The following is a 25,108-nucleotide window of genomic DNA, read 5'->3' as shown; positions in this document are numbered from 1 at the left end:
GGTGTCACAAATGCCGCTCAGCGGAAATTTCCGCTGAGCGCCAACACTGCAGAGTAGGGTGGACTGGTTTGGCTCATTTGGGCTCAGCGGGATTAAGCCCTTTTGGGTATTTTTATACCCTAAGGCACGACTTTGCTTCTATTTTCATATCTCCCTCTTCCCACACACTCTCAAGCACTCTCCAAAGAGTTCTCCTCACTTTTTCCCTTCTTCTCCCTTCACAAAACCACTCTTCCACTAAGTTTCCATCCAAGTTTGGGGTTTGGTGAGAGCATTGCTATTGGGGGCTGATTTGTTCACATTCCTAGAGTATTTTTCACTCATCTAGCATCTCCACTCAAGTAAGTTCAAGCATTTTCATTCTAGGGTTCTTAAAAGCATGAATTGATATGAACATGGTTGTTTAAGCATGATTCTTTAGGGATTTTGATTTCTATGCATGATTAGATGAATTAATTGTTGTTTGAACCGATTAAAATGCTTGATTTGGGTTTGGCACTAGGAAGATTCACTAGTGCAAAAATCACATTTTATAACGTACAAAAATGACCTATTATAACGTACAAACCGGGGACATAGTTCTGGGCGTTATAGTAGGTCTGCACATTTTATAACATAGCAAAAAATTACGTTATAATAAATTCAACCTATTATAACGTAACAAATAAAGTACGTTATAATAGATTTAGCATATTATAATGTAGTTCTTTTTACCTATCATAATATCAGAATTAACATATTATAACATATGTTATCATGTACGTTATAAAAGGTATTTTTTTTTTAAAAAAAATTATGCTTACATTTTGACATCCAATCAAATTTCCTGGTATTATCTTTTTATGTAATCAATATATAATCAATATAACATGTATTATAATCAATTTATAATAAATAAACAAAATGAAATTCATTTCATACATTAAAATGTCTAATAATTTCCAGTTCATTAACCTCTAGTAACATTTCCGGTTCTTTCGCATCATTTTCATCTAAACGAACTGTTGCTAGACTTGCTCTAGTGGCTCTATATATCTTTGATCCAATGGTGGGGAGGCAACAAACCAATTTGCAGCACCTGATCCACTGACGGGTGATGATGAACCCCTTTTTCTTCACAAGAATCAGGGAACTACTAATTTCACAATCTTCACCAAGTAAAGTATGAACTCAATATGTTTGATGCCTAAAGCAAACCTAAAAATACACACAAAAAAAGAGCTTGAGCAGAATGCCAGTCACCTAGTTTGAACTCAATATAAAGACATACTAGAATAAAATAATATACTCAAGTAAATAGCCAAAATAACAATTAGCTCACAAGATAAAAATAGAAAAGTATAGTTTCAAACAGTTGATTTGTTAGGAATCGAGATATTTAACAGACAATGAGGAGTATAAAAAATCATCATAAAGATATAATGAAACACATGAGCTAACCTTATGATGCAAGGCATCACGTATGAGAGTAGCTAGTGGTAAGAGTGAATCCAAAACCTTGCTTCCACTCCTGTAGGGAGAGGATTTAAGGTGATGAAATAAAGGACCATAGCTATCAAATATTCACATTTTTATTTTCCCCTTTTCTTTTCAGTTTACATTTGAGGAAAGGCAGAGAAGGGTGAATGAGTCAGGGGTTAGTAATACATACTTGTTTACGGCATACATCTTTTCCTGTTGTTGCTCTAGCAAAGAAAGACCCTCTTCAAATTTTCGTAAGTGAAAGTAGGCTTTAAGCATCATTGAACAGCGCCAAATTCTGAAGTAGAAACCTTTTGAGAGTTGTGAATTATCCAGATCTGTGACTTCACAACCAACATCCGATGGACAAGCATTCTTCTATGCAGAATCAAGGGTCTTGTCACATAGCTGAATCACCTCGTCATATCTACAAAGCTGGTACGTGTGGAAAAATTTATCCAACACAGACATAACTGGTACAAATTGTAGCACAAATAGATTCAAGACAAATTTTGAGAGTCATAAAATCATAACCTAAGCTTAGTGAAATTCCATCTTATTATAAGAAAGAGTCACTAACCATTAGCAACACCTCCGCTTTCATTTCGAGCAATTTTTCAGAGTATGAACTTATCATTAGCACCTCATCAATATGTTCTAGTGCTCTCTCTGCATCAGTTGATGTTCGTCTTAGCAAAAATTGAGCTGAATGATTGATGACATCTGATACTTTCTGTCATATGCATTAAAAACACTAATCAGTTCGAAAGTGAGGGACCAACATTCACATCAGACACATAAAAAAGTATAAATTAAAAAACATTGAAATCTGGTTATGGTGAATAGAGAAGGAAATGCCAAAAATGTTTAGAAAAGGTAATATTAATGCAAATCAATAAAGAACTGAACAAACAGATCAATCACCTGACGCATATTAATTAGTATAAAGTAAACACTAACACCAAGCAAAGAAGCAAGAAAATAAAAACATGAAAGAAGGAGCGTCAATCAAGAACAACGAGCACAGACCAACAGATAAAGAAATGAAACGATGCCGGTTAGATCAGTATCGAGGGAAAATGGTAAAGAGAATTCAAGTACCTTGGGATTGTCTTGCTTCTTCTGCAGGAGCTGGTTCAAGACCTCGACGCACTCGGCGAACTTGCCAGACTGAAAATGCAACGCGACATCTTTGGCGAGTGCCACGGCGATGGTGAAAACGCCGTCCTCAATCTCGGTGCCGGAGGAGGCATCGCGGTTGGTGGTGGACGACGAGGACGACGACGGTGAATCTCGGGATTCGATGTCGAGATCGAGTAATCGAATTGCAAATCATTTTGGAAGAGGGTTTTGGGGAAGAGAGCGATGAAAAGCCCTAAAGTTGAGTGAAGAGGTGCGAAGTGAGATGAATCTGAATTACATTCAAAATCAAAGTAAAGAAAGCGCTATAGTTGACAAATTTGAAGTGAGAAACCCTAGGATTTGCTTGCTTCGATGGTATCTGGTTTTCCTGTGATAGAGAGAGGAAAGAGTGATAGAAGGAAATGAAAACCTATTCGCCGAATCGCGGGAGTTTCAGATAGAAAGAGAGTGGAAGGTTTGGAGAAGATGTTTCATTTTGTATACAAATCACACAACAAGAAGCGAGATGTGGTTCGGTGATGGTGAGGGAGGAGTGTTCTTCGAAGAGTGAGGAGTGCGCGATTTAAAGAAGAAGAGATGAACGAGAATGATATTATAACTGATTTTTAGAACTCCGTTATAATAAATCAAGAAAATTCTAACTTGTCACCGGATTTCATATTATAATTGATATACAAAACTACGTTATAATATGTCTTAAAATTATTTACAAGTTTGCCACCGCATTTTATATTATAACTGATATACAAAACTACGTTATAATATGTCTTAAAATTATTTACAAGTTTGCCACCGCGTTTTATATTATAACTGATTTACAAAACTACGTTATAATATGTCTTATTTTTATTACTATTCTGCCACCGATCAACCTATTATGATGGATAATTTTTATCTGTTATAATAGGTCTGTTATAAAATGTCATTTTTCCACTAGTGATTACAAGTGGGTGGAGATTAGGATGTTTTAACAGCAATTTTGCAAAATCTGTAGAGTCCCTAATCGTGATTTTGACAGGTTGATTTTTTGTGATTTCTTGGCTTGCTGGTGAATGCATAGGTTGCACTCATGGGTTTTGATTGCCCTCAGTGGTGATTAGGAATGGTGTTAGGTTATTGTTTGTGGTTTACTAATGCTTAATAAGGTTTCTTGTGGTTTTGTGAATGGTGTTTGATGTAGGGATGGCCTCCTCATCGGGCAAAAGGATCAAGACTGTAGGATCCAAGAGGAAGGATAAGGAAACAGAACGCTCCTATGCCAATGATAACAGTTGAAAAACTGTTATTTTCATGCTTAAAGTTGATACTAAAAGCAACCTTTAGACTTAGAAACTAGCTTGAAATCAATGCTTTTGTTTATATTTTCAGAAATAAGAGAGTTGGACAGGTTTATGCTTGATTTAAGTGTTTTTGTGCAGGTTTTGAGGTGAATTTGGTGAAAGAAGTGAAGAATAAGAGAGAGGACATTAGAAAAGACAAGAAAGAGTGCAAAAAGGAGAAGTCGAAGGCACCGCTCAGCGGCAAACTACCGCTGAGCGGCACTCAAGAGGTGACGTTGGAACCGCTGAGGGGCAAAATGGCCGCTGAGGGGAAGAAAGAAGACGCGCAATCACCGCTGAGCGGTAAATACCGCTGAGCGGCACTTTTTGGGCTTGGACTTTTGTAATCTTTTGTAACTCTAGATTAGTATATAAGGGCTTGCACGTCCTATAGTTAGGTATCTTTGGCAGAAACGAGGCAAACACTCTCTCTTCCACCCCTTTGAAGGAGGATCTTGGATGCTCAGGCTACCTCTTCACCTGTTTAGGGTTTATTCTTTCATTCTTTCATTGTAATTCATCTAGGTTCACCATGAATATGGTGAACTAAACCTTGTATGTTTGTTGGGGAATCAAAGTAATCTCTTGAAGCTCTCATATATGGATTTGTTGAGTACATCTTTGAATTAAGACATATGCTTTCTTTCATCATTAGTTAGGGTTTTTCCTCTTTGCTCAATGCTTGCATTGTTTAACTCATTCTAATGCATGATTATTGGTTTTGTTGATACGGACACGTACGGGGAAATCTAGATCCGGGGAATTTCTCCCAATATTATACTGACAATATTATATTGCTTGCCTTTAAGCTCCTGCACTCATGAACTAATCATTAGGAATGCTAGGAATTGTATGAACTATTTGATTAGGGAGAAGCCATCTAGAATGGTACATTAGAGAGTGGCATTAACAATGATGATTTGAATGTTGAATTCCTAAAATATATGAGAGTGGATGAGATGAAATTGACCCCCAACAACATATTCATTCATATATTTCCTTGAAAGTGTTTATCTTTTGTCTTTGTCATTGATCAATTCATGCATACATATTTAATTTTCGTCTTTGCATATTAAACTTCAATTATTGTGTTCTTAAGTCTTAGCTAATCAACAAATCACATAACTAAACTAGGCCGTGAGTCCTTTGGGAGAACGATACTTGGTCTTACCAAGTTTATTACTTGAAACGATTCGGTCATACTTGCCGATTGTGAAACAAGTTTGTGACATCATATTTTGGTGCTTACAAATTTGTCCATCAGCCAACAAGTTCCTTTCCCGCAAGCATGAGCGCCACTTCAAAGTTGTCCAAGATAGGAGGCATTTAATGGAAAGGAAGGCTGGATTGATACCTGACTTTGCTCCACAATTTGGGGAGCAATTGGAGAATAGGAACTGGGGGAGACTAGCCACTTACCCTGCACCAGCTAACATAGTAGTGGTGAAAGAATTTTTAGAACAACATTGGATGATGAGGAGTTGCGATAGCATCTACTGATGGATGTTATCACCTCTAGAACGGGATTTTTATCTGTTGTTTTGTTGAACTTATTTGCTTCTGTTTTTAGAATAGGGTTGTAATGTACTCAATTTGAAACTTTATCTGCTATGATGGTTTGTTTGTGACTTATGCATGATGAGTATGCTTGATGATGCTTGGATATGGATTGATGTTGAGATTGTGCACATTATATGCTGATATATAGGTGGTTGTTCACGAGCTATGTGAACAAATGCATGATGTTGTAATTGTGATTATGATACTAAGCAGGATGTGTATGTGAAATGTTGAATGAGCCTATGTGTGAGGTTTTGAACTCCAGAGTTTTTGTGATTGAATGTTATTACATTGAAAGCATGAATGACTTTGCTCAGGTTTCTATGACTGAATCACTTGCTTGTATGTATCATATGATCAAGGCCATCTGTTGTTACCCTTTATTAGCCAAATGCATGATTTTAGCCCAATAAAAGAGAGCACAATGTCTTCTATCCTTTGAACCCTTAGCTTTGAACATGATAGAAAACCCATTTTGAAAAGCTTTACCTTGAGTTGAGTTGAAGATATCTTGTGGTATTGATAAATGTTCAAGTTTGAGGTTGTTGGGTGGTTTAAAAAAGGGAATATGAAAAGCATTGAGCTAAGCATGTGAAAAGTAAACGAAAAAGGAAAAGAAAAGAAAGAAAAAGAAAGGCTCAATGCAAAAGAAAGTTGGGAAGAAGGATGAATGGTTGTGTTTAGATGATTCACTTAACTCAAGGAAAAGTAAAAGAAAAAGGAAAAGAAAAGAAAGAAAAAGAAAGGCTCAATGCAAAAGAAAGTTGGAAGAAGGATGAATGGTTGTGTTTAGATGATTCACTTAACTCAAGGATTTTTTTATCTAGAAAAACCCATTTTCTTGTTACCCCAACCACATTATAAGCCATAGAAAAGTCCTTGTGATTGATGGACAAATTTATGATCACCAAAATATGATGTCACAAACTTGTTTTACAATCGGCAAGTATGACCGAATCGTTCAAGTAATAAACTTGGTAAGACCAAGTATCATTCTCACAAAGGACTCACGGCCTAGTTTAGTTATGTGGTTTGTTGATTAGCTAAGACTTAAGAACGAAATAATTGAAGTTTAATATGCAAAACAGAAAATAAACATGTATGCATGAGGTTTTGATCAATGGCAAAAGCAAAAGACAAGCACTTTCAATGAAATATATATATGAATATGTTGTTGGGGGTCAATTTCATCTTATCCACTCTCATATATTTTAGGAATTCAACATTCAAATCATCATTGTTAATGCCACTCTCTAAAGTACCTTTCAAGAAGGCTTCTCCCTAATTACGAGTTCATACAATTCCTAGCATTCCTAATAATTAGTTCATCAAGTGCAGGAGCTTAACGACAACAAATATAATATTGGGAGAGATTCCCCGGATATAGACTTCCCCGTACGTTCCCGTATCGACAAAATCAATAATCATGCATTGAATGAGTTAAACAAAGCAAGCATTAAGCAAAGAGGAAAAACCCTAACTAATGATGAAAGAAAGCATAAGTCTTAGATTAAGATGCAAGCACAAATTCCATATATGAGAGCTTCAAAAGATTACATTTATTCCCCAACAAACATACAAGGTTTAGTTCACCATATTCATGGTGAACCTAGATGAACAATAATGAAAGAATGAAAGAGATAGAAAAACCCGAGAAAGAGAAGAGGAGAGCCGTCACCATCTCCCAATCTACCCCAAGGGGTGGAAGAGAGAGTGTTTGCTTCGTTTCTGCCAAAGATACCAAACCCTAAGACATCTAGGTCTTTAAATAGGACATAAAAATAATAGAAAACGGGTCCAAGCCCAAACAGATCATAAAATCGTAGAAAACTGGCCTAAAACTCGTATGGTTGACTTTTTCCGTATTCTGGTTGACTGGTTGACTTTTTGGTTGACTGGTTGACTTTTCTGGTTAACTGGTTGACTTTTCTGGTTTCTGGTTGATTTTTCTGATTCCATCTCTCTCCTTCTTCACTTCTTTCACTAAATTCACCTTAAAACCTGCACAAAAACACTAAAATCAAGCATAAACCTGTCCAGCTCTCTTATTTCTGAAAATATGGATAAAAGCATGATTTCAAGCTAGTTTCTAAGTGTAAAGGTTGCTTTTTGTGTCAATTTTAAGCATGAAAATAACAATTTTTCAACTGTTATCAGTGATGATACTTGCTATTGAATGTGTTTGATTGTGGTTAAATGAAAGTCAAAGTTAATTCATGTGACATTGTGATAGTAGAGTGAAGGAGTGACCTCTTATACACTTGTGTGTTTGAGTGAAACACTTTATCTAGTGAGGAAAGATTCCATGAGCACATGTTTACATCTATGCTTAGTTGATTGATCATTCGTGAGAATAACATTTGTTGAAAATTATTTGATTATGTGAACATTAAAGCATGTGTGCATCTTGACTAAATTCTTTGTGTTGAGTTGATTTGAGTAATTACTTATCTTGGAAGAAGGAGTTTTGAATGTGGTGAACCGTTGTATGGATTGATGGAAGATTGAGTTACATTTTGTTTGCTTGAGGACAAGCAAAGTTCTAAGTTTGGGGTTGCGATAACAGTTGAAACTAGCTTTATGACAACCTTTATGACTTAGAAACTAGCTTGTAATCATGCTTTTGCTTATGTTTTGGAAATAAGAGAGTTGGATGGGTTTTATGCTTGGTTTCTCTTGTTTTTGCAGGGTTTAAGATGAATTGAATGGAAGAAGTGAAGTAGCCATAAGTTCGAGTCAGAAAAGGAAGAAAAAGTGCATAAAAGAAGAGATCCAAGTACCGCTCAGTGTTAACCCTCGACAAGTGTAACTGAATCGTATCAAGTAATAAAAAATGGTAAGACCAAGTATCATTTCCCAAAGGACTCACGGCCTAAATAGTTATGTGATTTGTTGATTATCTTAGACTTATAACCGAAAATATTGTTGTTGAACTATGAAAAATAAACATGAATGCAAGGTTTTGATCAATGGACTTGAACAATGCAAAAAATCTTGATGGATAATATGAATGATTATGTTGTTGGGGTTTACCAATTCATCCTATCCACTCTCATGTATTCTAGAATTCATCTTTCTTCATTAATGTTAATGCCACTTTCTAAATTACCTTAAACCCAATGTCTTGGTGAAGAAAGCCTACTCCTAATCACTAGTTTACAATGTCTTGTCTCCCTAGCAATTATTCATGCATTATTCGCACATAAGCTTAAAGGCAACCAACCATCATTTTCCTATGTCTAGGTTTATACTACAATTGGGAGATTTTCTTCAAGTCCCGTATGTGTCCATATCGACAAAATCGATGATCATGCAATTGAATGCGTTAAACAAAGCATGCCTAGAGTATAGAAGAAAAACCCTAACAATTAATGAAAAAAAGCATATATTATAAAGAATCAATTCAAAACATGAGAGCTTCAAAGGATTACAATGGTTCGCCAACAGCAATGAAGGTTTAGTTCTCCATAATCATGGTGAAACTAGACGAAAAGCAATGCAAGAATGAAAGATAGAACCCTAGAATTTGAAGAGTGGAGCTTGAGCATCCAAAATTCTCCTCCGAGGGGTGAAGAAAGTGTATTCTGCTTCGTTCCAGCCAAAGATGACTGACCTAGGTCGACTAAAACCTTATATAGTATTCTAAAAATTACAGAAAAGTTGCCCAAGCCCCATAAAAATGGCGCTCAACGGTAAGTACACGTTCTTCTATTTGACGGTCAACTGCATTTCCGTCCCTCAGCGGTGACTACGGGACCTTAAGAACACCGCTGAGCAGTAATTTCTGCTAAGCGATACGCGTTTCTTCTCTTTTTGTGCACTTTTCACTTCCTTTTCTGATTCCAACTTCTTCCTACTTCACTTCTTTCATCCAATTCATCATAAAACCTACAAAAATAAGGAAAACCAAAAGCATAAACAAAAGCATGAGTCCAAGCTAGTTTCTAAGTCATAAAGGTTATCTTTAAGATCAATTTTAACTATAAAAAAATAGTTTTTCAACAATTATCAGTCAGCGGAAATTACCGCTGAGTGACACTTTGAAGTGCCGTAGTCACAGCTAAGGGGCAAAACTGCAGCTGAGCGTCAAATAAAAGAATCGCACTTACCGCTGAGCGCCATTTTCATGGTCCTTGGGCCATTTTTCTGTAATCTTTAGGAGTCTATATAAGGTTTTAGTCGACCTAGGGTTAGTATCTTTTGGCAGAACAAAGCACAATCACACTTTCTTCACCCCTTGGGGGAGGATTTTGGATGCTCAAGCTCCACTCTTCAAATTCTAGGGTTCTATCCTTCATTCTTTCATTATTTTTCATCTAGTTTCACCATGATTATGGTGAACTAAATCTTCATTGTTTTTGGGGAATCAATGTAATCCTTTAAAACTCTCATGTATTGAATTGGTTCTTTAATTCATATGCTTTCTTTCATTAATGGTTAGCATTTTTCTTCTATACTATGTGCATGCTTTGTTTAACTCATTCAATTGCATGATCATTGATTTTATTTGTATGGACATATATAGATAAATCTAGACATGAAGAAATTCTCCCAATAGTAATATTGCCTAGACATAGGGATAGAAGGATTGGTTGCCTTTAAGTTTTTGTGCGAATGTAATGCATGAATAATTGCTAGGGAGACAAGACATTATAAACTAGTGATTAAGAGTAGGCTTTCTTCACCAAGACATTGGGTTTAAGGTAAATTAGAAAGTGACATTAACATTAATGAAGAAGATGAATTCTTGAATACATGAGAGTGGATAGGATGAATTGAAAACCCCCAACAACATCATCATTCCATATATTTCAAATACGTTTTTCTTCTTTTGATCCAATTGATCGATACATGCATTCATATTTACTTTTCGGTATTTGCATTTAAACCTACAAGAATTTGTTTTACAAGTCTTATTTAATCAAGAAATCATACAACTTTTTAGGCCATGAGTCCTTTGGGTAACGATACTTGGTCTTATCATTTATTATTACTTGATACGATTCGGTTACACTTGCCAAGGGTTAACAATAATCTTTTGAGGCGGTTGATAATAGTTGAAAATTTGTTATTTTTGGACTTAATTTTGACCTTAAAGACAACCTTTATGACTTAGAAACTAGCTTCTAATCATGCTTTTGCATATGTTTTGGAAATAAGAGAGTTGGATGGGTTTTATGCTTGGTTTCCCTTATTTTTGCAGGTTTTAAGATGAATTGAATGGAAGAAGTGAAGTAGCCATAAGTTGGAGTCAAAAAAGGAAGAAAAAGTGCATAAAAGAAGAGCCGCAAGTACCTCTTAGCGGAAATTATCGTTGAGCAGCACTCTGAAGTCCCACAATCACCATTGAGGGGCAAAACTACAGCTGAGCGTGAAATAGAAGAACCACATTTACCGTTGAGTGGTAATTACCGCTGAGCGCCATTTTAATGGGCCTTGGGCCATTTTTCTGTAATCTTTAGGAGTCTATATAAGGTTTTAGTCGACCTATGGTTAGTATCTTTTGGCAGAATGAAGCAAAATCACACTTTCTTCACCCCTTGGATGAGGGTTTTGGATGCTAAAGCTCCACTCTTCAAATTCTAGGGTTCTATCTTTCATTCTTTCATTGTTTTTCATCTAGTTTCAACATGATTATGGTGAACTAAACCTTCATTGTTTTTGGGGAATCAATGTAATCCTTTAAAACTCTCATGTATTGAATTGGTTCTCTACTTCATATGCTTTCTTTCATTAATGGTTAGCGTTTTTCTTCTATACTATGTGCATGCTTTGTTTAACTCATTCAATTGCATGATCATTGATTTTATTTGTATGGACACATATAGATAAATGTAGACATGAAGAAATTCTCCCAATAGTAATATTGCCAAGACATAGGGGTAGGAGGATTGGTTGCCTTGAAGCTTCTGTGCGAATGTAATACATGAATAATTTCTAGGGAGACAAGACATTGTAAACTAGTGATTAGGAGTAGGCTTTCTTCACCAAGACAGTATGAGAGTGGATAGGATGAATTGAAAACCCCCAACAACATCATCATTCCATATATTTCAATGACGTTTTGCTTCTTTTGATCCAATTGATCGATACATGCAGTCATATTTACTTGTGAACCACCTGTATAAGCTCATTCAAGGCCAATCATGGCCAATCAATATCCATACCGTCAGGGGAATTTCAATCAAGGGTGGAAACCACACCCAAGCATTGGTCAAGGACAAAGTGGGCTAGCTGGACAGACTGGGCAATTTAACAAGAACCAGCAACAACCAACCTTATGGCAATAAATTTCTATACTTAATGAAAGATCAATAAAGATGGAAGAAACTCTTCATCAGTTCATACAGAAAACTGAATCTTCTCAAAAGAGCACTGAAGCTGTTATTAAAAATTTGGAGATTCAAATGGGTCAGATTACCAAGCAGTTGGAAGAAAGGCCTGACAAAAATTTTGGGGCTAATACTGAGGTTAACCCTAGGGAGGAATGTAAAGTGTTGGAGAGTGCAAATGTTGAAACAGTTGAGTTAGACAGAGAGAAAGAAAAAGAAGAGAGAGAAAAGAAAGAAAAAGAAAGAAAAAGAAAGAGAAGAGAGAAAAGAGAAAGAAGAGAGAAAAGAGAAAGGAGAGAGAAGAGAGATAAAAAGTAAAGATATTTTTCCTTTTCCAATAAATCAAGAGGAACAATTTGATTTTACAGAATTATTCAAGATGGTGGACAATGATGTACCTTGGAAGGAGATATTACAGCAAATTGCAGTTTATACTGAACCTGAGGAAGAAGTCTCTACAAAGAAAAGACGTAGAGATGATGATACAAAGAAGTATAAAGTTGTTAAGAAGGAGCCATTCCCTCCAAAAGAAAAAGATCCAGGAGGCTTTTCCATTCCATGCACAATAGGGAAGAAAAGGATAAAGAAGGCTTTACTTGATTTATGATCAAGTGTTAACTTGATACCTTATTCTTTACTTGAGCAGATTGGTGATGTTGATGTGAGGCCTATAAAGGTTAATTTAGTAATGGCAGATGGATCCTCAAAGGAACCCTATGGAGTAGTAGAGGATATTATAGTTTGTGTAGGCAAACTACAGTTCTTGGCAGACTTTGGTGATGGAGATGGAAACTGAAAAGATACCCATTATTCTTGGAAGACCGTTTATGAAAACGGCCAAAGGCATCATTGATGTGAACGAAGGTATAGTGGTGCTGCAAGACCGAGAAGAAAGAGTTGTTGTAGATGTCTTCAAAGAAGAGAGGCAGATGCAGGAGGAAGAAGCTAGTCATAAAGCTGCATTTCAAGATGTACTCATGACTAGCCTTAAAGATGAAAAGCCCAAGGTTAAAGGTAAACATTGTTTGTTGTTTCAGGTATATGAAGAAGAAAAGATTGGAAGAGGAAGAAAAGTTCATGATGACTGGATGAAAGAACGACTCCAACTTGGTACACCTGTGAGATTCAAAAACAAGTTGTGGATTGTAAAAGGCTACAAAGAAAATGAGATGATAGAGATAGAGTCTCCACATTCTAGAAGAGTCGAAAAAGTGTACCGGAAGCAGTTGAAGAGTTGGTGGGATATGAACATCAACCATGAAGAAGGAACTTGAACTTTATTGGGTCAAGCTAATGACGTTAAAAGAGCGCTTGCTGGAAGGCATTCCAGTGATTTGAGGACACTTTTTCTTTTGATTTTATTTTTGTTTTGTAATTTTTAATCAGTTGGACATTATTTTTGTAAATTTTTGGGTATAGCATCTACTGAAGGATGCTAGGTGGAAGAGTATCTACTAAAGGATACTAGGTTGTTACACCTACTAATGGGTGTTGGTAAGAAAGTTTTGCACCTACTAATGGGTGTTGGTGGATTTTGGGTCAGGCTCGTTGATAACAGTTGAAAAACTGTTATTTTCATGCTTAAATTGATACTAAAAGCAACCTTTAACACTTAGAAACTAGCTTGAAATCATGTTTTTATTCATATTTTCAGAAATAAGAGAGCTGGACAGGTTTATGCTTGATTTCAGTGTTTTTGTGCAGGTTTTAAGCTGAATTTGGTGAAAGAAGTGAAGAAGGAGAGAGATGAAATCAGAAAAGACATCAAAAAGTGCAAAAGGAGCAGACGCAACTGCCGCTCAGCGGCAGTTTACCGCTGAGCGGCACTCAGGAGTTCACGTTGGAACCGCTGAGGGGCAAAATGGCCGCTGAGGGGAAGAAACGACTCACGCACTTACCGCTGAGCGGCAATTTACCGCTGAGCGGCAATTTACCGCTGAGCGGCACACTTATGGTCTTGGACCTAGATTTTTTGTAATTTTAGAATAGTATATAAGCTTTAGGACGTCCTAGGGTTTGTATCTTTGGCAGAAACGAAGCAAACACTCTCTCTTCCACCCCTTTGAAGGAGGATCTTGGATGCTCAGGCTACCTCTTCACCTTTCTAGGGTTTTATCTTTCATTCTTTCATTATTGTTCATCTAGGTTCACCATGAATATGGTGAACTAAACCTTGTATGTTTGTTGGGGAATCAATGTAATCTTTTGAAGCTCTCATATATGGAATTTGTGCTTGCATCTTAATCTAAGACTTATGCTTTCTTTCATCATTAGTTAGGGTTTTTCCTCTTTGCTCAATGTTTGCTTTGTTTAACTCATTCAATGCATGATTACTGGTTTTGTCGATACGGGAACGTACGGGGAAGTCTAGATCCGGGGAATTTCTCCCAATAGTATATTGGTTGCCTTAAGCTCCTGCGCTAAATAAACTAATTATTAGGAATGCTAGGAATCGTATGAACTCGTAATTAGGGAGAAGCCTTCTTGAAAGGTAATTTAGAGAGTGGCATTAACAATGATGACTTGAATGTTGAATTCCTAAAATATATGAGTGGATAAGATGAAATTGACCCCCAACAACATACTCATCAATATATTTCATTGAAAGTGCTTGTCTTTTGTTTTAGCCATTGATCAACCTCATGCATACATGTTTATTTTCGTCTGTTGCATATTAAAATCCAATTATTTCGTTCTTAAGTCTTAGCTAATCAACGAATCACATAACTAAACTAGGCCGTGAGTCCTTTGGGAGAACGATACTTGGTCTTACTGAGTTTATTACTTGAAACGATTCGGTCATACTTGTCGATTGTTAAAGAAGTTTGTGACATCATATTTTGGTGATCATAAAATTGTCCATCAAGTTTTTGGCGCCGTTGCCGGGGACTCGTGGTTTAACTGGTTAATTTGTGTGATTATTGATTATCTTTGACTTTAATTTTGAATTTCTTTTTTTATTTTTTCTGTTTTTATTTTTATTTTTCTGTTTTATGTTTTTATCTTCTCATCTCAAATTTTATATCTTCTCCTATATCTTTTTGTGCTAACCAAATATTCTAGGGTTTTGTGTTCTTGTGTATGCAGGAGGCAATTCGAACTAGGAGCAAGAAAATAACAGAACCTCTTCTTGAAGGTCTAGACGAGAGTAGACGGAGGAGAAGAATCCGAACATCTAGAGAACTTTTCCCTCCTTCGGAAACTCTGCTACAATCATCACCACAAGGTTCTGTTCATAGCACAAAAAATATGGAGAACAACAATGTCAGAAGAACTCTTGCTGATTACACCAATATAGCTGGACCTCAGCACTTTAGCAGTATAGCTAGACCTAGAGTCAATGCAGCTAATATGGAGGTCAAACCAACACTGATTCAACTGGTGAAAAGCAACCAATTTAATGGGTTATCTCATGAAAGCCCATATGAGCACCTCACTACCTTCAATGAGATTTGCAACACAGTCAAGATTAATGGGGTGCCAGATGAAGCGATCAAACTTAGTTTGTTTCCTTTCTCATTGGGAGGCAATGCTAAACTTTGGTTGAATTCGTTCCCAGAAGGAAGTTTCACAGAGTGGGAAGCAGTGGTCACAAGGTTCTTGAACAAGTACTTCCCACAATCTAAGGTGACAAAAGGCAAGCAAGAGATATCTTCATTTAAGTAGGGCATGGAAGAATCACTGGGGCATGCATGGGATAGATACAAAAGCTTGCTAAGAAAAACACCCACGCAAGGCTTTGAAGAACAGGAAGTAGTCTTAACTTTCCTTGGAGGGCTTGGTTCACAAACCAAGATGATGCTGGATGCCTCAGCAAGAGGCAATATTAAATGGAAAACTCCAGAGGAAGCAACAGAGATTATAGAAAACATGGCTACTAGTGATAATGAGCTGCATAGTGAGAGAGGAGCTCCTATGCAAAAAGGAGTTCTCCAATTACAGACACATTATGCCCTGCTAGCTCAAAACAAAATTCTAACTCAACAGCTGGAGACTCTTACTAAAACTCTTGCACAATTACCCAAAGAGTTAAAGACTGTTGCACAGGTTCAACCACAGATGTGTGAATTATGTGGTGGTGACCATATAAATGGTCAATGCGCCTTTCCAGTGGAAGCTTTAGAGGATGTTAATTTCATGGCCAATCAATTTCCATACCGTCAAGGGAACTACAATCAAGGGTGGAAACCACACCCAAGCATTGGTCAACGGCAAACTGGGCAAGCTGGTCAATATAATAAGCAGCAGCAGCAACCCACCTTATGGCAACATTTATCTATGCTTAATGAAAGGTCCATGAGGATGGAGGAAACTCTCAACAATTTCATACAGAAGACTGAGTCTACACAGAAGAGCACTGAAGCTGCTATTAAAAATTTGGAGACTCAGATGGGGCAGATCACCAAACAGGTGGAAGAAAGGCCAAATAGAAATTTTGGGGCTAATACTAAGGTTAACCCCAGAGAAGAGTGCAAAGTGGTAGAGAGTGTTGATGATGAGATAGTTGAGTTAGATATAGAAGAGAGAAGAGAAATAGAGAGCAAAAGTACTTTTCCTTTTCCAATCCATCAAGGGAAACAACTGGATGCACTTTGGGAGCACATTCTACAACAAATCACAGTTTACACGAAATCTGATGAAAACATCTCTACAAAGAAAAGACGTAGAGAGGATGAAGCAAAGGAGTGTATAAGTGTTGAAAAAGAGTCATTCCCTCCTAAAGCAATAGACCCAAGCAGTTTTTCTATCCCTTGTACCATAGGGAAGAAAAGGGTTAAGAAAGCTCTTCTTGATTTAGGTTCAAGTGTTAACTTGATACCTTACTCTTTACTGGAGCAAATTGGCAATGTTAATGTGAAACCTGTAAAGGTTAATCTAGTAATGGCCGATGGATCTTCAAAGGAGCCATGTGGGATTGCAGAGGACATTATAGTTTGTGTTGGCAAACTTCAGTTCTTGGCAGACTTTGTGGTGATGAAGATGGAGACAGAGAAGATACCTATCATACTTGGAAGACCGTTTATGAAAACGGCCAGAGCTATCATTGATGTAAATGAAGGTATAGTGGTGCTCTAGGACAGGGAGGAGAGAGTGGTTGTAGACGTCTTTCAAGATGAGACGCAAACACAGGAGGAAGAAGCTAGTTATAAAGCTGCATTTCAAGATGCACCCATGACTAGCCGTAAAGATGAAAATCTCAAGGTTGCAGGTAACCATTGTTTGTTGTTTCAGGTACACAAGGAAGAAAAGATTGGAAGAGGAGGAGAAATTCCTGGTGACTGGGAGAAAAGAAGACCCCAACTTGGGGCACCTGTAAGAATCAAGAACAAGTTGTGGGTTGTGAAGGGCTTTAAAGAGAAGGAGATGATAGAGATAGAATCTCCACGTCTTAGAAGAATCAAAAGAGTTCACAGGAAACAGCTGAGGAGTTGGTGGGATGACAACATCAACTATAAAGAAGGAACTTGAGCTTTACTGGGTCAAGCTAATGACGTTAAAAGAGCGCTTGCTGGGAGGCAACCCAGTTGAATTTAGAACTTTTAAATTTTATTTTGGTTTGTAATTTTTAAATTTGTTGAACATTATTGTGTAAATATTTTGCTGGACATAGCATCTATTGAAGGATGCTAGTTGGATATAGCATCTACTGAAGGATGCTAAGTTTGTAACACCTATTGATGGGTGTTGGTGGATTTTGGGTCAGGCTCGTGACGTTAAACAAGCGCTACCTGGGAGGCAACCCAATTGATTGATTGTTTTTATTTGTTTCATTTTAGTTGCATAATAGGGTTTGCATAAGTATTTTGAACATTGAATTGCAGGGAACCAGTGAGGGGTATGTCTAGGAGGCACGTAGGTTAAGAAAAAAAAGGAGAAGAGCACTTCACGAAAGTGCCGCTGAGCGGCAACTTACCGCTGAGCGGTACTCTCGCAGAATGGGCTTTAGTTCCCCTCAGCGGAACCCGATCCCATTAGGGTATTTTTATACCCCAAGCTGCGTTTTAGGTTTTCTTTTCAGGCTCTTCTGATGGAATCCAATTCCCAGCTGGAAATGTGTAGGAAGAGGTTCCAGACCAGAGGAAACCAGTAATGAATAATGGTGCAGCGGATGGATGAATTGATGCAGTGTTTGAGGTGTTTTAATGGAGGAAAGGTGTATGGGTGAAGCCTCACAGCTCAGAGGGCCTTCCTACAGAGGAAGGAAGCTTGAGGAAAGGAGAAGAAGTAGCAATTCAAAGGTGACTTAAGAGCACAAAAGCTGGAAAACAATTTCTGCAGCATATCATTAAGCTCAAAAGTGAATCAATACAAGGAAAAGGCCCTCTTATTTATAGGTGAAGAGGAGCCTAATTTCTAATTCTAATTCCCTCATAAATTCAAATTATTCAGATTTATTTTGATCAAGCAAAGTCCATGCCTCTGTCCAGCTCATCCAGCAAGGTGTGTGCTTCCTTCCACATCAGCCACTTCACGTGGAAAATGTTGGTGCATGCCGTAAGCACCTCCTTTTTGGCTCCTTGCTTGATTCTATTGATTAATCTTCTTGGATGGCTCAATCATAGTCTCCAAGATTTATTAATTCCTACAAAACAAAGTATAAGTGCTTTAGTTAAGAGAAGAAGGATTTTTATAAGTCACCTTCCATAGAAGCAAAATAGTATGTGGTCCTTCTTCCTCTTGAATCCTCTTTGCCATTGCTCTAGTAAGAGGTCCAATGTGCATCTTAGATGGTCTTCCATCAGACCCTCCCTCTTGAAAAAGATCTGTCCTCAGATCTGCTTCATCCTGTTGATGATCTCCTGTGAAAGGAATTAAATCGCAGATGTTAAAAGTAGGACTGACACCATAACTTTCAGGAAGGTCTAATATGTATGCATTATCATTTATCCTTTTGACCACCTTGAATGGACCATCTCCTCTTGGACTAAGTTTGGATTTCCTTTGAGAGGGAAATCTTTCCTTTCTCAAATGAAGCCAAACTAGGTCTCCTTTTTCAAAAACTATTTTCTTTCTCCCTTTGTTGTTGTATTCTGCATATTTTTGAGTTTGTTTTTCAATTTGGATTTTAACTTTCTCATGTAACTTCTTGATAAACTCCGCTTTAGAAGCACCTTCTTTATGAAGAAAAGAAGATGATTCTGGAAGAGGTAGTAAATCAAGAGGTGTGATAGGGTTAAAACCATAAACAACCTCAAAAGGAGAAAGATTAGTAGTCTTGTGGACTACTCTATTATAAGCAAATTCAATATGAGGTAGATGTTCATCCCAAGATTTGTTATTTCCTCTTAATATTACCCTTAATAATGTAGATAAAGATCTATTTACTACTTCAGTTTGCCCATCAGTTTGTGGGTGACATGTAGTAGAAAATAGAAGTTTAGTTCCAAGCTTTTCCCATAAAGTTTTCCAAAAATGGCTTAGAAACTTCACATCTCTATCAGACACTATAGTTTTGGGTAAGCCATGCAATCTCATTATTTCTTTAAAGAAGAGTCTAGAGATATAGCTAGCATCATCTACTTTGTGGCAGGGTATAAAATGAGCCATTTTACTAAAACGATCTACTACCACAAATATAGAATCATACCCCCTTTGAGTTCTTGGCAATCCTAAGACAAAGTCCATGCTTATGTCCTCCCAAGGGGTATTAGCTATAGGAAGAGGTGTATAGAGTCCATGAGGCATAATTTTGGACTTAGCTTGTAAACAAGCTATACATTTAGAACAATGCCTTTGAACATCTATTCTCATGTGTGGCCAATAAAATTTACTTTCCAAAATGTTTAGAGTTTTATCAACTCCATGATGGCCCATGAGTCCTCCTCCATGACTCTCTTTGATAAGAAGTTTTCTAATGGATCCTTGGGGTATACAAAGTTTTCCTTTATTAAAAAGATACCCCTCAGAAAGATAGAATCCATCAAAAGGCTTCTTAAGACATGATGAATAAGTGGATGCAAATGTTTCATCATTTTCATATAACTCTTTTATGTCATCAAATCCTAATATTTGAGATCCTAGGGTTACTAATAATGCATGTCTTCTAGATAAAGCATCCGCAACAACATTAGTACTCCCCTTTTTGTGTTTGATGACATAGGGAAATTGCTCAAGATATTCCACCCACTTTGCATGTCTTTTGTTTAGCTTTGCTTGCCCTTTAATGTACTTGAGAGATTCATGGTCAGTGTGTATGATGAATTCTCTAGTTACCAAGTAATGCTCCCAAGTTTTTAAAGCTCTAATGAGGGCATACAACTCTTTGTCATAGGTAGGATAGTTTAAGGTAGGCCCCCTAAGTTTTTCACTAAAGTAAGCTACGGGATGTCCTCCTTGTATTAAAACAGCTCCTATTCCTACCCCAGATGCATCACATTCTAGTTCAAAGGCTTTGGAAAAATCAGGCAAAACTAGAATAGGTGCATGTGTTAACTTGTGTTTCAAAGTCTCAAAAGACAACTCTTGCTTATCACCCCAAATAAAAGGCATATCTTTCTTGACTAGCTCATTTAAAGGAGCAGCTATGGTGGAGAAATCTTTCACAAATCTCCTGTAAAAACTTGCTAACCCATGAAAACTTCTCACCTCTCCTACATTTCTAGGGGTTGGCCATTCTTGTATAGCCTTGATCTTCTCTGGATCAACATGTACACCTTCTTTTCCCACTTTGAATCCAAGGAAAATCACACTTTCTTGACAAAAAGTACATTTGTCAAAGTTGACAAAGAGATGATGTTCTCTAAGAAGAAGCAAGACTTTTCTGACATGGTTAAGATGTTCTTGAAGGCCTTGACTATAGATTAAGATATCATCAAAGTAGACCACTACAAATCTGCCTATGCATTCCCTAAGCACATGATTCATTAATCTCATGAATGTACTTGGAGCATTGGTCAAGCCAAAGGGCATGACTAACCATTCATACAAACCAAACTTGGTCTTGAAAGCAGTTTTCCATTCATCTCCTTCATGAATTCTTATCTGATGGTATCCACTTTTAAGATCAATTTTGGTGAAGAGATTTGCTCCATGTAATTCATCCAACATGTCATCTAGCCTAGGAATGGGATGCCTATACTTGACAGTTATGTTGTTGATGGCCCTACAATCTGTACACATTCTCCAAGACCCATCCTTTTTAGGGACCAACAACACAGGCACAGCACAGGGACTTAAACTCTTTTGGATCCACCCTTTGTTCAACAAATCATTAACTTGTTTCTCTATTTCTTTTGTTTCCATAGGGTTGGTTCTATAGGCTGGCCTATTGGGTAGACTTGCCCCAGGCACCAAATCTATTTGATGTTCTATTCCCCTCAAAGGTGGTAATCCACTTGGTACCTCTTTGGGAAATATATCATCAAATTCCTTTAAAAGTTTTTGCAACCCCTTTGGTAGAGAACCAAGTTCATGAATGATTGAAACAAATGCCTCTTTGCAATAAAGAAGGAAATGAGGTTGTCCAAGAAAAAGATTTTTGGAAATATTCAAGGTTTGAGGTTGGACAACTTCATGGACTGAGGCATGGGTTACCAAATTCTTTCTTTCTTTCTTATTTTCTTTTTTCTTTTCTCCATCCAACTTCTTCTTAAGAATTATTTGGTCCTCTCTTACTTGTAAAGGTGTAAGAGGACACAAAATAATTTTCTTTCCCTTGTGTTGAATGGTGATTTTGTTGGTGACTCCATCATGTAAAGCTTGTTTATCATATTGCCAAGGTCTTCCAAGTAATATGTGCCCAGCTTCCATTGGTACTATATCACAAACAATTTGATCTTCATATTTGCCAATGGAAATAGGTACACTTACTTGTTCTTTAACTACTATTCCATCATCCTCTTTGATCCATTGAAGTTTGTAAGGTTTAGGATGAGGAGTAGTTGTTAAGCCAAGCTTCTCTACCATTCTAGAACTACAACAGTTGCAACAAGAGCCACTATCCACTATCATTGAACATGTCTTTTCTAAAACTTTGTATCTTGTGTGGAATAGGTTCTCTCTTTGTGACTGTTCTAATTCTACATGTTTACTTTCCAGGAGTCTCCTTACCATAAGTAAGTCACCATCACAAGGTAAAGCTTCTTCTTCGTCAGAAGTGGATGTCTCAGACTCACTATATGAAGAACCCTCACTTTCACTCTCATGCTCAAGGATGTAAGTTGACTTTCTATTGCGGCACTCAGATGCATAGTGCCCTTTTTCCCCACATCTAAAGCACTTAGTCTCCTTACTCTTATGATCTCTTGAAGGTTCTTTGACTTTTTCTTTTCCTCTCTCTCTCTCTCTGTCTTCATATCTTGGCTTGGTTTGACTACCCTCCCTCTTATACTCTTTCTTATGGTAAGAACTATGAGGGTAATCTTTCTTGGTGGAGCTTTTCCTCTTTAGTTGTTGCTCAACCCTCACACAAAGTTGGACTAATTCATTGAGATCATTGTAGGGTATAAGTTCAACCCTATCTCTTATGTCATAGTTAAGTCCACTTTGAAACCTAGCTATTGTTATCCTAGGTTCTTCTCTTATCCTAGCTCTCAACATGAGTAACTCCATTTTTTGTCTATATTCCTCAACACTCATGTTCCTTTGTTGGAGTTTATGGAGTTTATCCATTATCTCCCTATCATAGTAGGCTGGTACATGCCTCCTCCTCAAGGCAGCTCTCATTTCATTCCAATACCTAATGGAAGGTAAGTGTCTTAGCCTATGGTCCTTGACTAAGGCTGTCCACCAAATTAAGGCATAACCTTGAAAGCTTAGAGAAGCCATGGTGACTCTCCTTTCATCATCTATTTGGTGGCACTCAAACAATTGCTCAACTTTCATTTCCCACTCTAGGTATTCTTCTACATCATCCTTTCCATGGAAGGAAGGAAGATCAATCTTAGGCTCTCTTGGGTAATGCTTTCTAACTCTATGTTGTCTTCTAGGAGGCATTTGGTAGTGGTCATTATTGTGATGACTACTATTTTGCTCAATTTCACTTGGAGAAGATGATGATTCTTCTCTTCTCCTATGGGAAGACCTCTCTTTCTTTTTATCTTGATTAATCAAAAGTTGACTAATCATATCTTTGAGCTCACTAATCTCTTTATCCCTTTGTTCAAATCTTTGCTCAAATTCTTCCCTTAAAGACATTTCACTATTGGGTTTCAAACTTCCTTGCACACTTGATTGACTCATTCTTGTCAAAGGAAAAGGTTTTCACAAAGTTTTCAAAATATTTGACAAGTAATGAGTGAAAAGATTTTCACAAGCTTTCTTTGTTTTTGGTGAAAAATTTCTAAGAGATTCTAGAAGTAAAAGATGTTTCTAAGTAGCTCCCAGGAAGAAGAGGTGAGTCACAAATGGACAAGCTTAGAAACCAAGTTCTTCCTTAGCCAGAGTTTCCTTAGAATGTTCTTTTACTTTAGTTTCTAAGTAGAAATTCTTCAAATTCTTTTTAAATCTTATGAACCTACAAACCAAAGAAAGGTTTACTATATGCTATGCTATCCTAAATACCACGGAGACCTAAAAACAAAAGGATTACTCAAGACATTTAAGGAAAGCAATAAAGATGCAAGAATGTAAATGCTAGACGGCCCTAAGTGAAAGTGCAAGTGACACTTGGAGCCCCTTGACACACTTCCACACTAAAGAAAACGAAATTGGACTATTACAATGTTCAATTGTGAACTTGGAATTGCTTCAAGAGCATTTTCCCAAGTCACTTAACCAAGAAATGAAAATCAACTTTAAACAACAAAGGTTCCGTGATATGTGGTGTAAACAAACTTAAAAGAAGGCCTAAAACTAATGTAAGCTTCACTCTCTTGCTGCTGCAGATTGCTACTCCAAAACAGGTTGCACTTCAAGCTTTTCTGGTGTATTTTTTAGCTGCTGGAACAGCAGAGTTGCAGCTGCTCAAAAGCTCCCTTTTTGTTCCCACTTCAGCCCCCTTTTCACTTCCTAATATGGTGCCTCAGTAGGGAAAAGTTTCTGCTTCTGGATGCCTCACAATAGTTACCACAGCACCTCAAGATTCCAGTCAAACACACCAAACAGAATTAGCAAACTGCACCAGAATTTCAAACCAGATTTTTTTTTTTTTGAATGTTTGACAATTTGGAAGCCAAGAATGGGAAATCAAATGGGGACAGGGATGGAATAACAGAAAGCACTCAAAAGGAACCTAATAATGGTACTAGAACAGATTAAGAAAGCAACAAAAACAGAAATAACAGATCACAAACTCATCCAGACCAAACTGTTTGATATTTTACCAAAGTGTTTGTTAAAATGCCCCAATGAAAACCAGATTTGGTGTTTTGGGGTTTTTAACTGCCAAAAACTGGATTGCACGATTCAATAGGCTTTTTAACACTTGCTCTGACTTATTTTGATCATTTATTTTCAATTTAAAGTAATGAACTAGCTCTTACTACAATCCAGAAATGAATTTGAACAAGAATGACCAAAACAGTTGCTGGAAAATGATTTCTGCACCAGAAAAAGTGGATTGAAATGGTGGTTTTAAACCCAAAATTGATTGGAAGTGATTCAGCAGTTCAATTGATGCATCAAACAACTTTGTATCATCATTTTAAAGATGTTTAAACATTGAAACAGCTAGAAAACAGATTGCAATGTGAATTCACTGGTGCACTTCCATTTAAAAGGCAATTTTAAGGTTTAAAAAAACAAATCTGCATATAGGCTAGAAAATGACCAAATGAACAGTGCAAACAACTTTGGAATGACAATTTAAACTTGCTCAAATGTTGTAAATGCACAGAAATAGCAAGACTCAACAATTCACCCTTGCTATAGCCTATTTATGCAGCAAATTCCCACCAAAACAGCACCAGATTTAAGAACCTTGTGGATATAAGGTTGGACAGCACACACAATGACTCTAGAGAATGTTATTATACTGAACTAAGCTAGGATTAAAGTGCTTAGTATGAATAAACTCAGACTGGACTAAGCAAAGAATGGTAGCACGGTGAAAAGCTAGAACAGAAAAAAAAACAAACTGGACAGCAAAGGCTACTGGTTTTTAAGGCAACCAAGCTATGCTAGATGCATTTCCTTGCTTTTAATGGTCTGCCACACCTTTAGCCACTTCCAATAACAGCAAACAAATTTTTACCAAGCAGCAGAATCAAATAAAATCAGCTGAAACAGATTTCAAATTTTAAAACCAGATTTGAATTTCTTGAGCAGATTTGAAACCAGAATTAGTTTCTAGTGCTTTTGCTTCCATCACCAAGGCTAGAACATGTTCTCATTGCCTTATTTGGTTGATTTAAA

The 25,108-nt window shown here is 37.1% G+C and overlaps 1 protein-coding gene across 1 annotated transcript; it reads right to left on the bottom strand.

Moving 5' to 3' along the window:
• Positions 1 to 1,124: 1,124 nt before the first annotated feature.
• On the bottom strand, positions 1,125 to 25,061 carry LOC148196002 (uncharacterized). Its single transcript, XM_088095353.1, has 10 exons — positions 25,000 to 25,061; positions 22,132 to 22,826; positions 20,402 to 20,925; positions 19,891 to 20,311; positions 19,627 to 19,650; positions 18,667 to 19,038; positions 2,563 to 2,753; positions 2,042 to 2,194; positions 1,652 to 1,839; positions 1,125 to 1,197 (listed from the first exon to the last, which is right to left on the bottom strand). The coding sequence occupies exons 1-10, from the start codon at positions 25,059 to 25,061 to the stop codon at positions 1,125 to 1,127; spliced, it is 2,703 nt and encodes a 900-aa protein (XP_087951479.1).
• Between the last annotated feature and the right edge of the window lie 47 nt (positions 25,062 to 25,108).

This window comes from Vigna umbellata, chromosome 7, assembly GCF_029865625.1.
Source record: "Vigna umbellata cultivar VRB3 chromosome 7, Vumbellata_1.0, whole genome shotgun sequence".
NCBI lineage: Eukaryota > Viridiplantae > Streptophyta > Magnoliopsida > Fabales > Fabaceae > Vigna > Vigna umbellata.
Note: the sequence above shows the minus strand (reverse complement) of the source record. Positions and strands in the feature narration are given on the sequence as shown.

What these genes read in the sequence shown, in the direction of transcription:
- LOC148196002 (XM_088095353.1), bottom strand. Translation starts at nt 25,061, where the DNA reads ATGGAAGCAAAAGCACTAGAAACTAATTCTGGTTTCAAATCTGCTCAA. An exon ending in AGAAGCAAGACAATCCCAAG is followed by an intron (nt 2,195 to 2,562) that starts GTACTTGAATTC and finishes TGCATATGACAG; the next exon opens with AAAGTATCAGATGTCATCAA. An exon ending in AAGATGTATGCCGTAAACAA is followed by an intron (nt 1,198 to 1,651) that starts GTATGTATTACT and finishes GTGTATTTTTAG; the next exon opens with GTTTGCTTTAGGCATCAAAC.